The sequence below is a fragment of the Micropterus salmoides genome, unplaced genomic scaffold, assembly GCF_014851395.1.
Source record: "Micropterus salmoides isolate LMB-PRFRI ecotype aquatic unplaced genomic scaffold, ASM1485139v1 Ms_hic_scaffold_4, whole genome shotgun sequence".
Classification (NCBI taxonomy): Eukaryota; Metazoa; Chordata; class Actinopteri; order Centrarchiformes; family Centrarchidae; genus Micropterus; species Micropterus salmoides.
Window position 1 is genome coordinate 13,171,825 of NW_024043372.1, and position 15,867 is coordinate 13,187,691.

General features: G+C 39.3%; 1 protein-coding gene across 1 annotated transcript; it reads right to left on the minus strand.

Moving 5' to 3' along the window:
• Positions 1–1,315: 1,315 nt before the first annotated feature.
• Positions 1,316–6,434, minus strand: LOC119885499 (potassium voltage-gated channel subfamily A member 10). The gene is made up of 2 exons (XM_038695551.1): positions 5,969–6,434; positions 1,316–4,959 (listed from the first exon to the last, which is right to left on the minus strand). Exon 2 carries the CDS (start codon positions 4,788–4,790, stop codon positions 3,099–3,101), a length of 1,692 nt encoding a protein of 563 aa, XP_038551479.1. The 5' UTR covers positions 4,791–4,959; positions 5,969–6,434; the 3' UTR covers positions 1,316–3,098.
• Between the last annotated feature and the right edge of the window lie 9,433 nt (positions 6,435–15,867).

Below are 15,867 nucleotides of genomic sequence, written 5' to 3' on the forward strand. Positions count from 1 at the left end.
AAATGGCTTGTAATGTGTCTGCTGACAAAACAGTAACCCAATCTACTCACGTGAGACTTATTGTCTGAGCTTTCGTGTGAGACTCGTCCATTGTTTCCCTTTAATGGAGGTAGGACACTGAATTGGAGAGGAAAGGGAAAAATGTTCATTCAACAGTGATATTTTTAGATCCATTAAGGGTTGCAGAACTGTCTGTTGTGTCAAAGTGATAAGACTATCTGCTGGTCTTTGAATGAATATCTTGGGGTGAATCTTTATCAAAGGCAGGATGGATGTGATCTCTTCATGGAACCCCTGATGAATTATAAATGACAGCCTCACGTTGGCTTTGACCTTGCCAGAGCCACCTGTCTGTTAAATACTAAAATACTATCAGGCCTCGTCTTCTGGTGTATCACGATGCGATCAGTGATCAGCAGGGCAGAAGGGCAGCCCGCTGACCAGACCGTTAACTAGTGATAAGACAAACAGGCCTCTGAATAGACTGCAAAAGGAAGAAACCACCTAAAATCAAATTTTGACAGATCAAAATTAAATATTCTTTTAACATGTTAGCATTAACATATTAGCATTAGCACATTAACCTAGGCTATAATATGTCCTTGATGTGACTGTATGAGACACAAAAGCATCAAGTGAAACAGCCAGCTCCTAGACTTGGACGCCAAGATAGATAATCTCATAAATGATTCATTTGGTCTGAATATTTAATTTGGTGCTTTTGAAGCTATCCCAGTCAAAGACATTGTGTCAAGCTCACGGCACTAGAATTTCTCCATAAAGAAAACGCCAACTGTGTTTCAAAGCAAACAAAAAACCCTCAGTATGTCAGGTTTACATGTGTTGCATGTCTGCATGATTTGGTGATCCCCATCTATTTTTATCCAGACTGTGTCCTACTCATTTACTCATACTCATAATTAGATAACAGGCTTGTTACAGTTCACAGAGAGAAATGTCTGCTCCTGCAGTCTGCCATCTACACCATGACACCAGAGATATATATAAAAAAAACCTAACTCTGCTCTTTTCCCCTCGTGATGTGACACATTCTTAGACAGGACTAAATGGGGAGAACTTTCAGATAGAGAGAGGGACGCCATCATGATCATGAGTGCACAGAACCAGCAGCGAAAAGGCGTTAATAGCAGCTAAGATGAGGTGATAATGAGTGTTCAGCCCTGAAGCCATACACTAACACCGTCACCTCCATTCATCACAATTATTGTTGAACAGACAACTTAAAGTCTGCTTGCTGTCTAGTGTCACACGTACAGATGAAATCATCAGAGGGAAACTTCACAGGATACATGTTTAATGAAAGGCACTCTTTACAGGATAAAGAAAACATAGCAAATTATGACATTGTATACTGTACAATGCTGATACATACAGTAACAGTCCTCAAATATGATGTGCTTCATAACATAGTAAAGTGCTGAGTACCAACGTGACTAACTGATGTCACCTTATTGCATTTCATTTTAATTAATTACAGGTATTGCTCTTTCCATGAGTGAAAAATACAACATATTTATTTTCCACCCACACGTCATTATTATTGCATATTTTGGGATTATTAGAAAGGCATTGAGTGTGTTACAACTACATCCAAGCTGGATTTATATGTATAGTAAACCCACATACAGTACATTTTCAAGATTGGAATGTGGCATGCATATATAGTACCAATTAATTTTTTCCCAGTGAGACACAGACGTCATCATTTGTTGTCATCATCTCACACATCCAGTAGAAGTATTGGCTTTCACATGGAATATAATGATCATCACTGTCTGATTAAAATGCTACAATATATTTTAGTATTTAGTTACAATAAATATTTCAAACTTTCAGTTACTGATTATAACAGTTAAACCTCATTTGGGCACACTATGCCATGCAGTAGAAATGTGCAAACAATGGTAAATGGAGAAATGTTCAACTGCAAGTTGTTTTTTTGTCTTGCTCTTTCCTTGGTTCTCTTGATCACAAATATATATGTCATCTTACATTTCTATACACTCTAATAGATATGTTTTCTCTGCCAACAGCTGACGGTGTGAAGCTCCAAAGGTGCTAATGAGATATGTAGAAAAAAAACTTTAGTGCAAAAAACTGATATGGATTTAAAGGGTAAATTCACATTATAATAACACGTTAGAAGGTGACTGCATATACAATCTGCATAATCTGGTGCAAAATGTCAAGTAATAATTATGAAATCATGTCGATAAACACTTTTGTGATTTTAAAAGTTGAAACTGCTGCATGCAACTATTGCATGTACTATAATGCGGTTTCATTGTTTGATTTATATTTTGCAGCCTATGTACAACAATAACAGCAGACATGCTATCGTGACAACTATTTATCACACAGATATTGTTACGCTGTGTCACATGGACAAGTGCTGCTGGCTTAGCATTCACAACTATAGATTTGCTGATAAGAGAATGTGTGCGCTGCTGTCCTCTTGCCTTACACTGGACACATTCACCTGCCCTTGAAAATCATGCCAAGGTCTATCTAGAATTTGCTGAATCTGACGAAGTGTAGACTAACAGGGAACTGTGATGTAATACGAGCTCCAACTATACTCCCAGTTTAAATGCTACGATAATCTAAAGGGTTTTTTATATCTTTTGTGGGATAAACTTACTGTTATGCAAACAGACACATTTTGATCAAATTTACAACTTACTCTGACTTTCACTTGTACAGTTTAACAATCTATAGTTTCAAGGTGAAATGTGTTTAGTACAAATGACCCATCACATTATTCTTCAAATTGCATTGGATGAAAGGTAATAGGTCTACCTTTTTAGTTCTTCCCAGTTAACTGACATAGTAGTTGCTGAGTTGTGTTAATTGCACTTTGACACATCCACAAGCAGACAGACAACTTGTGTAAAGGCTGTCTCACCACAGAGTGCCTATTAATACTGTAACAATATGCACAAATGCTGCCCTGTTTGGAGTACAAAATAGCGAGAAAGATACGCTGCTATCATCCAGTGCATCTCACTACTGCATATGTTTGATTTGTCCCTGTGTTTTTCATGCCCTTGAAATAAATAAATACTTTAGTTTCTCTATCAGTGCATGCCGTTTTTCTCATTCTGCCAGGTGCCGTTACTTTTGTTTAGTGAAGGTGTGCTTCCATACTTGTTTGCAGCTGACATTTTCTGGGCAGCCTCTGCGGCTGCATCCATGATCTGTTTCTCCTCCTGCTCAGTTTCACGGTGGTAAAAATAGTTAAAGTTGGAGACGATGACAGGGACGGGCAAGGCAATGGTCAGGACACCGGCAATGGCACAAAGGGTCCCGACCATTTTGCCTCCCATCGTGATGGGGCACATGTCTCCGTATCCTACAGTGGTCATTGTCACCACAGCCCACCAGAAACCATCAGGGATACTAACAAACTGCGTCTGGGGCTCATCCACTTCTGCAAAGTAGATGGCACTTGAAAATAGGATGACTCCTATAAAAAGGAAGAAGATGAGCAGCCCAAGTTCCCTCATACTGGCTTTCAATGTCTGCCCCAAGATCTGAAGCCCCTTCGAGTGTCGGGAGAGCTTGAAAATTCGGAAAACTCTCACTAGACGGATGATTCGTAGAATTGCAAGAGACATGTTCTGACTCGAGTTCATATCATCATCAGGGGTCGTGGCCAGCTCTGTTCCCAAGGTAACGAAGTAGGGAATAATAGAAACTATGTCAATGACATTCATAATGTTATTGAAGAAATCACTTTTGCTCGGGCACACCACAAAACGAACACCAACTTCAAAGCAGAACCAAATGATACAAATAGTCTCCACAATGAAAAAGGGATCTGTGATATATGCCATCACGTCTTTAGTGGCGGGATGAGGAGCAGAACTGTCTTGGCTCCCGTTGATGATTTGGGTTAAACCCGGGACAATGTCACTGTCATCCCTGAACTCTGGGAGAGTCTCTAGGCAGAAGATGAAGATGGAAATGACGATGACAAGCACAGAAACCAGAGCTACAGATTTGGCTGCACTGGAGCTTTCTGGGTATTCAAACAGGAGCCAGAATTGTCGATGGAGTTCGTTGGTGGGCAAAAGGACTTCTGGCTCTTTGATAAACCCCTCATCTTCACGGAACTGCTCCATTGCTTCATGACCCAACTCATAGAAAACGATTTCATTAGCAAAAACATCTAAGGGAACATTGGCCGGTCTGCGGATTCTCCCCCCTGACTGATAGTAGTACAGAATACCGTCAAAAGATGGACGGTTTCTGTCAAAAAAGTACTCGTTTTTCATCGGGTCGAAGTAGCTTATCCTCTTCATAGGGTCACCAAGCAGCGTCTCTGGAAACTTACTCAGGGTGCTGAGCTGGGTCTCAAACATCAGGCCTGAAACATTGATGACGACTTTCTCATCTTTTTCTTCCATACATTGCTTTTCAAACAAATCCTCATTCTCATAGCTATCCTTCGCCATCTTACTGAAGACACTGTCAGTGGGAGACTCACTGTTGATCAGGAGCTTCAGATTAGAGATCAAACTGCCACTGCTGGAGTTTGCTTTTGTGGTCAGAGTCTGAGGAGTGGACGGCGACAACCCTTCTTGACCAGACTGATGCCCACGTCGTCCTCTGTGCGGCGACTGGTGAGGGGAAGTCAAACGGTGAGTTAAAAGATTTTGATCTGGGGCCTCTGAGGTGGGTGAAGTCGGGTACCCGGAGTCACTCGGGTCTCCCAGGTTGATGCCAACATCATCCATGTTCTCAAAATTAACCAGCGGCACCTCCATCCTCTGTCTTGTCGCTAGCCACAGCTCTGTCTATCAGCCTGGTTCAAGTACAGGAGACAGAGGCCACACCACAACCAGTGCCACGCTGAAGATCCTGGCAGGGCCTCCCTCCCCCAGATAATCATTCAGGCAGCTGTTCACTGCTTTTGGATTCAGTGCTGTGTGTAATCTGTAAAAGATGGAAGGGGAAGCAAAGTTCTGTTATATTTTGTTATAGAGCAATTCAGTTTTGTTGAGATTTTTCTGTCAACTCCCGTTTGCATCAGCAGAGAACATGCCATATGATACTGTGCAGTTATTTTTTCCCCCAGTTCTCTCCCATGACCTAAACGAAAACACAAACTCAGCAAGTTCGGCTGTGAAAGTGCTTACATGGAGTTTGGATAGTATTATTGCTGATCATGTGCTACAAAACTGAACATGTTTAATTTCCTCATGGAAAAACATCTGAGTCTTCACTTATGACTGAAAGCAGAGACTCATCAAAACCAAAACACATTTTTTTCCATTTAAATGTTTGAATGTGAGTTTCTAACTACCGTCTTGGTTAAACCATCTCAGCCCTGTTCAGATTAGTCTATCAGCATCACGTTTACTTTATCTCCAAGTAGCTGTTTATCATTCCATTTGTCTGGTTCGGACAGGTAACCTAATCTTGACACATGCTTTTAAGCTGCAACCTCTGTGTCCACTTGACACCAGGGGCCCTGCGCAGTCAGAGAGACTTATCTGGTTCTATTTCCAATTGCACTGTAGCAGGTAACACAACAGTCCAGGATACAGGATTGAATCTTCTTATGTAAGGACATCATGATAGGGCTTGTGCAAAAAATAAACGTATTGATTGTGCCTTGTCAGCAAATAGGGGTTACTGAGTCCAAGAGAAAGCACAGTTGAAGATGCCGAGAATAGAAAAGTGCTGTTAGATTTACATTCTTGCATCTTAGACACCTAATTGTTTCTAAAAGCAACTTTGCTAAATTAAATAAAAAATCTCACCACTGAACTAACTTATCTCACCTTATCTCACACACAACATTGAAAGACACAACACATCCACTGACATCACTACCCTTATCAGATCGGAACGTCAAAGCACCCACAACTACATGCAAATATATCTTTAATTAAGTGTAAACGTTTCAGTCCAGCAGTGCGCAGATGTCTGCCCCACTCACCCTTGTCCCCGGCTCTGCAGAAGTTGTTGTGCCTGCTTTACTCTGCCCGGCAGCTCCGCGGTGCTCCACCTTCAATCTCTCCCTCATCCACAGTCACAATGAAGAGTGTCTCTAGCCCTGTTAAAGCTCCCATTGGGTAATTTAATACCCAATACGAAACCAAAGATGCCAGAGGTACCCACACACACTCACAAACTTACACATGCGCACACACACAAACACAGGCAAATGCAAACACACAGAGGCAACTCACTGTATTTTGAATGTGGGGGTCACTTGGCTTTGTTCTCTCTGCTCCCTGTTCCGTCAGTGGGATAAGTGAGGACATTATAGGTAGCTCTCTGATAGGAGATTTACTCTGCAGGAGCCAATCGCTGTTTGACATGGTAAAGGGAGAGTGGGACCCTCTCTTTTCCCTCTTTCCTGCAGAGCAAGCATCCACATGCACTGGATCCATCCAATCCACCCTCACCCTTGGGGAATAAACTGTATTTTTTCCGTCACAGTATTTGTTATCACTATCAATACCTACAGCTTCAGCTTTATATTGTTTACATCGTTAGTAATACATGCTGATGTGAAGTGTTATTTCATCTAACATCAATATTCTGTGAAATTTTATTGACATCACAAATGTTTTCCAAACCTTTCCTAAAAAATCTCTCTGTGCAAACCCTAAGCCAGTTCCTCTTTGGAAAAACAAAAAGTAGGCAGTAGAAAAAGTAGGCACTAGAATAGATTTTATAGATAAATACTTGAAATTTTCACTGGGGCAATGTATTCTGGGCATAGGTCATAGGTGTAAGTATAGATTTGTAAGAGGGTTCACAGGGTTGAGAGCCTTTTTCCAAGAAAATCCTGCCGATCTATTAGTTTTTTTTCATTTCTGTTGTCCCTGGCAACTCTAAAACCTTGGTGCCTGCCAACTATTGAAGGTTTGTCAGATTTATAAAGTAGCTCTGTGGCTTTGAAGCCTAATTAAAAGGTTAAATTCACATTACAGAAAGACAGCACTTCCTTTTTTTAGCTCTGCTGAATTCTCTCGAGGAACGAAAACTTTAATCAAAGTTAATCTTGTACTTTCTCAGAAGGGTGGCCAATTTGGCATCATAGGTTGAATATTGTGTTACCTGATAGAGAACTGAATGCCAGAGCTGAGAAATCATTCCTTATCTCACTCTCGTCCTGCTGCAGCCAGGAATTGGCTGTGTGCTGGTCCCTATAACATTGCGGCGTGAGCAGCACCACTGCAGGCACGGGCACACGGCTTCAAGGTCATTGAAAACTGTTTCAAGACTTCACACTCTGTGCTTTGCTATACATCACGACACACCGTCACCACCAGGAATCTCATTATGTGTCCTCACAGGAGCATCATGTACATGTGCTTCAGTGAGTATAATTTCACATGTTTGGAGCTGAAATATACATTCAGGTTTGCCTATGCACATATAGCATAGAGTAGCAGGGATGCAGGGAAGTGCACTCAGCTAACTCATCATGTTGGATGTATAGGGATCTTTTTCTTGTGTGATCCTGCAATGTCCTGAATATGTCATTGAGAAAAAAGTCAGCTGAGCCATGAACTGTCACTTAAACACCTCATAATAGAATCTGCTTACAGGCAAAGGGAGACCGGAAGATGGACAGCGAGAGGGCGATCAGAGACCGTACAAGTCTGGGAGGGTAAGTAATCGATCCACTCCCCTGCAAAATGATGGGTGTCAGTAAAAGTGGGAAAGAGGAGGTAAATGGGTGAGATGGACTGCAGCTACTGCAGCGTCACTCAGGATTCCTGACAGTATACTAGAGGGATAACGTCCCTCCCCCTGGCCTTCTTTGAAACCCTCAATCCATCATCCATCCCTCCTCCCTCCCTCCCAGCATCCAGCCCTCATCTCGATGACACTGTCACCTTACCCATTAACAGTCTGCGTTGACAAAGCAATTTCTCCATCAGCATGCTTGTGTGTGAACTATACTGACGCTGCATCGATATATAAACACCTCCTGCTCACCTTTATAGAGCTTGACTTTGAGTCATAGACACCTGATAGGAATAACAACATTTGTTCAGGGAAAAAAAGTTATAACTTCAACACTGAAGTACCTGAAGTGAAGTGAAGGAAGTATTCAGATTGTTCGGTAAAAGTAGCATTACCACACTGTGAAAATACTGTACACACTAAATAAATGTGTGTATTTTTTACGTTTTTTAAATTAGTAACTGAAAATGTAGTACAAAGGTGTCCTTTTTTTACTAACATTAATACTCCTCTGTTTTTAATCCTGCTCTGCTTGCATGCTTTCAATAACTCTAAATTTTAATCTTATAGTCTTTCTTAGTTTAACTTTGTAACATCTTTCCAGGGAAAACAGACGAGGATGAAAAAATAAAATAGCATACAGCAATATTTCACTATGTCTCTGTTAAATAAATCAATAATTAAACACAGAAAATAATAGCAAAATGTACCTAAAGTCTTCCTAAAAACAAAAAAGTCATTATAAACTATTATTACTAACATATTCATGTTTACATAGTATATCATCATTGGTGGAGGTGGAGCCAATTTTTACCATTTCATGAATCATATTTATCTTATGTTTCTAATGTAAACTCTAGTTTTAGGTTTGTGGTATTTTTGCTTTTATTCAACCTGGTCAACAGTGACTACATGTTGAGTTTCTTAAAGGCATCATGACACAACTTTTCTGTAAACTCGTAATCTGTAATCTGGTTAGTATCTACAGGTTTCAAATAAATGTAGTGGATTATAATAAAATACTGTCCTCTCTGGAATGTAGAGGAACAGCAATATAAAGAAGCATGAAATGGAAATCAGCTGTTTGGATCAGAAAGTTGCGAGATCAGACTGAAATCAAAGCGTTCTCATCTCAATGCGTCATATCTGACGCTTTCAGACAGCGTGACAAAGCGTAAGTATTTTAGGCTAAAGGTACCCTTATTATTCTCTTCTTCTCTACTTTGTCTATGAATCTTTCTATATAGTAGTTTCTATGATAATTGTTTCCTCTGGATGATTTATGTGATTCATGCCTTAGGTTTTTTTTTTCTATTTTTGCCCTCTCCTTAGAGGCATGCTTTGTCCCTTGTATCAGTCCCTTGTTATCCAGTTCTGCTCTGTCAGTTCAGTGTAGATCTTTAGTCTGTGTTTTGATCCAACAGATATGAGCGCCTCACACTCTGGTTGTCTTTGGAAATGACAAAGTAACAAAATCTGTGGGCTACTCATTGAATGCACAGGATCTTAGTAATTCTATCGCAAAAGCCCATATGCCCATCCATTAAGGGTGACAGGATTTCAAAGTGCATGTCAGGTAGCACGGATTAGATATTCCAGCCTGGTAATCTTATATCTGTTGTAAAGGCAGCTGGTTATTCCAGTCTAGTAATCCTATATATTGCGCATTCTCCCCATTGCAAGGTTGGGTCAGGAGCATACGAGAGCATAACAGAGCTACAGAATATAAACCCCCCAAACAGTACAAAACACATAAAGTCAAGTAGCATGTTCTTCCCAAACATCAGAGTGCCACATATTCATAAGAATTCAGTGTTCGTAGATCTCAGTAAATCAGAGCCACAAACAATTGAAATTGTCCTGGTCAGGAAAGGCAGCATCAACAATAACAAACAACGTACTGTAACTCAAAATGTGTCTCAAAATCAGTATTAAACAGAAATGCAATTATAAAATCACGAATAACATTTGTATTATCATGTCAGAGATGTCACCATAAAACAACCTAAATTACACCTTAAAACAACTAGAGAGCTGCCTAACAACATAAAAATAACTAAGACCAAACAACGATATAATATTTGGACAAATTATATTTTGATGATTTGGCAACATTGTTCCGAAACATTTATGCAAATAAAGCCTTCTGAATTGAACACTTTGACAAATCAAGATACTAAAGCACTCATGTGACAAACTGAGAAACCCTGCCCTATACTGTACTTCCTGAGTTTTATTAGTCCAATGTGTTACCTATAATACATAAAATATTGTGTAAATGGTTCACTACAATGACATGAGTGTATATAACCTTATATAAAGCCTAATTGCAACATAGCCGGTCACATATTACAAATACTTTAAGAGCCCCTCCAAGTTATGTTGCTGTAATTAGATATATAAATATACTTTATGAATAATAGTTTGTGTCTGATATTTTCCAAAAATAATCCAAAATGGAATCGAATATGCAATATTTTTTATTTTAACTGCTGGACAGAAGATGTAAATACTTCAAAGGAAAGGTCAATTTTCAGTGTCTGTGACCTGGAGGATTCAGGTTTACATAAGTTACATTTTGGAACTTGATTGACTTCCAGGCTAGCAGTGATGTTACAAATTCATGCTCACATGTCCACGTCTTAAACTGAGAGGTGAGCTCAGAGACACTTTAACCTTTTAGTAAATTCATGTAAAAGGAACCTTCTAGTAACTCTGCACATACATCATTCTGCACAGTGAACAGCAAACAACAAAAATAACAACAAAAACAACACATTTTTGACTGGAGGGGGACTTCAAATCTGCTGGTCTGTCAGTAAATGTTTGATGGAATAATGGTTATAATAATAATTGTTTCCTCTGTGAGTGCACTCTACCCTTCATTTGTTGGATTGAGGATTTGCAGTTGATAAAGACGCCCGTGGTGAGGACTGTTACTCCACTAAGGAGATTATGCAACGCAGAAGATAAGCCCGGAGTATCACGCTCATAGATGAACAGTGGACTAAATACTACAACTTAATTGAAATGTCTGGATTGTTTCCAGCCTCACTAATCAAAAGACAAGTGCTAATCTTGAACGACTTCTTTCGACCTGACACAGTAGTGGAGGGGGCGAGGGCAAACCAATCAGAGTGCAGCCACAACATTTGTCGCAGCAATCCTCAGTGGTTTAAACTCACTGATTAAATTACACTTTCTTTCCAAACACCCAGTCTTTATTTCTACACCTCCTGCTGTTAGACCACAAAGACATCATTCGGCATCAACCCACAGATGCTATAAATCCATAGCATGATGTAAATTCTTTCATAGCACTAGGACATGCTGTGAAAAAGAATAATTCTCCATCCAGCATCCATACAGGGAGGCTGAATGCCACCCACCACCCTGACATCAACATTACTCACCGTTGGACAGGGAGGTTCCCTGGCTGCAGGTGCTCCAAGCTCATCCAAAGCCTCCTGAGTTCCCATATGGGAACATGAGGAGGAGGCCTGTTGTAGTATACAAAACAAAATGATAGTGATAAATTTTAAGTGATATTTATCAGATTGAATCTCAGCTGCAACTTGTTAACATTCAACTCTGATGATCGTATAAAAAAGACTTGACAAGAAAACTGCACAACAGAGGATTTCAGCATTGAAATTCTGGAGGTTTTGACAATACTATGATTACTAATAGTGAAAAAAACAACAATCTTTTATCCACTATGACTACAGAAACAGTCCTAGCAGCATTTACTTTATCAGTTTGCTGCTTACATTTAACAGCATCTATTTAAAATCAGTTTCTCCCACATTTTTCCTTTTCCTCCTGTATTTTTTAATTTGGTTTATTAAAAAAAAAACTGACAAGATAAAACTGCATTATTAAAACATTATATTACAACGAAAAGCATTAAATTGAATTTACCTTGTTATCCAGCGGTGAAAGAAGCTTGTCTAAACTCACTCACGCAACCTCTTAGATTAAGTATCCAAACAGGCAATGTCAGAGTCTTAAGGAGCATTTGTAAATCTCTTTTGGTTTTGACAGAAGGCAGAGCAGTTACAGTTAAATACTCAATAAACAAGGCAGATGTTTCAAACAACAACTTGTTTCAATCGATTCGGTCAGTCTGGGTAATACACAAGTAAACAAATCCTCTCGGTGCTACCTGGTCTCATTGTTTTATTTCAGCTTTTGGACACACAAAATATTCATAGTCAGACACAGTACTGTAATAATGCATCAACAGCCCCAAAATCTACAAGATCTTCACGTAAGGACAGAAGCCAGAAACTTGTTAAGTTTTGTTTGTGCAGCATGGGGCTCATTTTTCTCATTGCAAGTAAAGTCCTGAACCTGTCTGTCTGCCTGCCAGATGCTCTTGCTTGGCTCTCTATCGTATTTCACACTCGTGCGTAGGATTCACTGGTCGCACGCCAGCTTCTCTGTGTGTTCACCTCTCTGCCCTCTCTCTTGTCCATTTATACTTTGTTGAATGTCACTGGGGGTTGATAGATTAAATGAAAAAAAAAAACAAAAATAACAATTACATGTTTGTGGGTAAAGAAGAAGAAGAAGAAGAAGAAGATATACTTTATTAATCCTGCAAGGGGAAATTCAGTGTTTTCACTCTGTTATTATTGTTAGTATTTACGTACAGGTCTGAAATACACGCACATGCAAAACAGGACCCAAAGCAACACACGGATAGATGTCAGAGTGAGGGGGCTGCCACTCAGTGCGTCACCCGAGCAGTTAGGGGTCCAGGGGCTTGCTCAAGGCCTCCTTCGGCAGTGCCCACGAGGTGAACTGGCACCTCTCCAGCTAAAAGTCCACAATCTGCAACTGTGGTCCGAGCTGGATTCACTTTTTTTTACTTCATTGTGATTTTTATCTGATTTGGTGGTACAAAACATTATGTCTTATAGCCACGTCAGTGGTGTGGCTCTATGGCAGCGCTGGTCTGTTGATCCATCCACCAATTTGATCACAAGCCGAATTTTAATTTCAAAATTTGCTCAAATATCACATGGATTACATTTTTGCCACCAGCAGGTCAATGTTTTCAATTAACAAGTGAAACATCTCAACATCTACTTGATAGACTGCCACAGAATTTGTTTGACATGCATGTCCCCCTCAAGATGAATTGTTGTTTTCAATGGTGTTGGCATTGCTGATGCTACACTCCCTAGTGGGAATTTAGTATTATTCTTCCGTTGTTTATTTTTGGGTGGTTGTTATATTTAGTTTTGTTTCTTAGTTTTTTTATGGCGTTTTGTAGTGTCTGCTTTGTTTTAAACAAAGGTTTTGATTAACTACAACCGATCTTTTATCTCTCTAACCTGCGTATCACTAGTGGCCTCCGCCCAGGCTTTCAGCTATATCTGAAACAGTACATGTATTGTGCATTGTCAATGCTAAATAAACAATAAATAAATAAAAATAAATAAATGTTTAACAATTTCAATGCAGGCATTTTGTTGCCACAGTCCAGGATTAACTAGTCATATTTGTGGTCAGGCCGATATTCATTAAACAACAAACATAGTAAACAAATAAATTGCTTTATCCATAATAAAAATAATTTACGTTCAGCATCAATCTACCAGTTAATGCAGTCCCTACAGAGTGCAGCTCTAAAACCCACAAAATACTCATTATGCAATTCCTTGCTGCTGATACACTCTTCCTGGAACAATATTACTTCTTGGCTTATAAAATATTAGTAGGGACAGGTGGAGACTGAGTATCTTCTTATCCGGTGGTCCATTGTCGGCCACTGTTGCTGCATGGGTTGCTGCTTTGGGAAAAGAGAGCAGCAATACAACTTTAAGATTGCAAAAGTGATGGTGCTGGTTTTCACACAGTATGGAGTCTGATAAAAAAACAACAACAAATGGGTTAATGGCAGTTTATTGATTTGTAGAGGTATTCAGCTTTACAGATGCTTGCGTTCTTGCATAAATTGTTGAACAAGTATTCTTATGCTGGTTGAAATAATATTTTACACCCCTGTGCGAACAGTTTATAGTAGTTAAGTAGTTATAACATATAAGATATAGCACAATTTCTTCCATGGCATTAAGACTTTGTTCACCTCCAAGAGGTTTCTCCTGCATCACTATCTTTGATCAAACATGAATAATAAATGATGGCAAGCTGGTAAACCTCCCACACTATCTCTCCCCTCCCTGTTGCTTGCACCTGACATGAATGCTCCACCCAGGAACCCCATTGTGTCAGCAAACAATAAGCTCCAGTTTCTTACATGATAATACAAACATTTACGCTTTATTATTTTATTTAAGTACTTAACTGCATTACAATTAAAGCTGCACTAATCAAAATGAACAATGGGTGAAATGACTGTGTGTAATATGAAAGGAGTTGCTTGTAACGATAAAAGATTGTTACTATAAGAGAGTGTCTGAGATTTTTTCAGCTCATTGTTTTGGTTTTACTGCTATTTTCAGTGATAAAACTCTAAAAACTTACTGAACATTACCTGCCCAGTACCAACCAGCAGGCAGCCCAAGTGAAAAAGAAATATACTTAAGTAGCACTTTTTTTGGATGTACTTATCATATTTTAATTGTACTATACTAAGTGTATATTAAATGTGTTATTTTGGAACAACTTAAAGTATGTTAAGTGCCATTTTAGAAATACTTAAAGTCAACTTTAAGATACTTGCAATATATTTTAATATACTTAGTTGTGTTAAAATGGACCTATTTTAAGTACCTTTATTGTAATTTAAATATACTTTTTTTAAATTAACCTTTTGTGCTATACTTATAGGAAAGTTTAAATATATTTTAAATGTGTTCCCTGAACATTTTTATTAGCATTTTAGCATATTAGTAATTTATTACTAGTATACTCCAAGCGCCACTATTAATATCTTGGGAAGCTGCTTTATGAAACCATTCAGTATGGGAATAATTCATTATTAATGCATTAAAAATATCTTGCAAAATTCCCCTTTAGCATAATAAAAAAACAGTAAAAAAAAAAAAAAAAGTATTTTACAACACACACACATACAGACAACTAAAAAAACTTTAATTTTGTGGACATTACAAAAATAAATTCCTGTACATTAAAAGGTACAGCAGCATGTATCACATCTTGCCCAAAATACCTTCAAATAAAAATAAAATCAGTAAAATGATGACATATGATCAGTATTACTGAAAAGTACACTATACAAATCCCATCATTAATGTTACCCATGGGGGTCCCTCATAGGGTTCGGACTCTGGGCACGGCTCAGGTGACCTCACGGCAAGCCATCCCACTTCTGACACCATCTGCGGCCAAAGGCGAGAGCAGCATGAAAGCCCGCATGGAGTTTGCTAAAAAACACCTGAAGGACTCCAAGATGGTGATAAATAAGATCCTCTGGTCTGATGAGACCAAGATAGAACTTTTTGGCCTTAATTCTAAGCGGTATGTGTGGAGAAAACCAGGCACTGCTCATCACCTGTCCAATACAGTCTCAACAGTGAAGCATGGTGGTGGCAGCATCATGCTGTGGGGGTGTTTTTCAGCTGCAGGGACAGGACGACTGGTTGCAATCGAGGAGAAGATGAATGCGGCCAAGTACAGGGATATCCTGGACGAAAACCTTTTCCAGAGTGCTCTGGACCTCAGACTGGGCCGAAGGTTTACCTTCCAACAAGACAATGACCCTAAGCACACCACTAAAATAACGAAGGAGTGGCTTCACAACAACTCCGTGGCTGTTCTTGAATGGCCCAGCCAGAGCCCTGACTTAAACCCAAGTGAGCATCTCTGGAGAGACCTGAAAATGGCTGTCCACCAACGTTTACCATCCAACCTGACAGAACTGGAGAGGATCTGCAAGGAGGAATGGCAGAGGATACCCAAATCCAGATGTGAAAAACTTGTTGCATCTTTCCCAAAACGACTCATGGCTGTATTAGATCAAAAGGGTGCTTCTACTAAATACTGATCAAAGGGTCTAAATACTTATGACCATGTGATATTTCAGTTTTTCTTTTTTAATAAATTTGCAAAAATTTCTACATTTCTGTTTTTTTCTGTCAAGATGGGGTGCTGAGTGTACGTTACTGAGAAATAAAATGAACTTTTTTGATTTTTGGAAAA

Bases quoted from the DNA above. Each gene is read 5' to 3' on its own strand.
- LOC119885499 (XM_038695551.1), bottom strand. From the start codon at position 4,790: ATGGAGGTGCCGCTGGTTAATTTTGAGAACATGGATGATGTTGGCATC.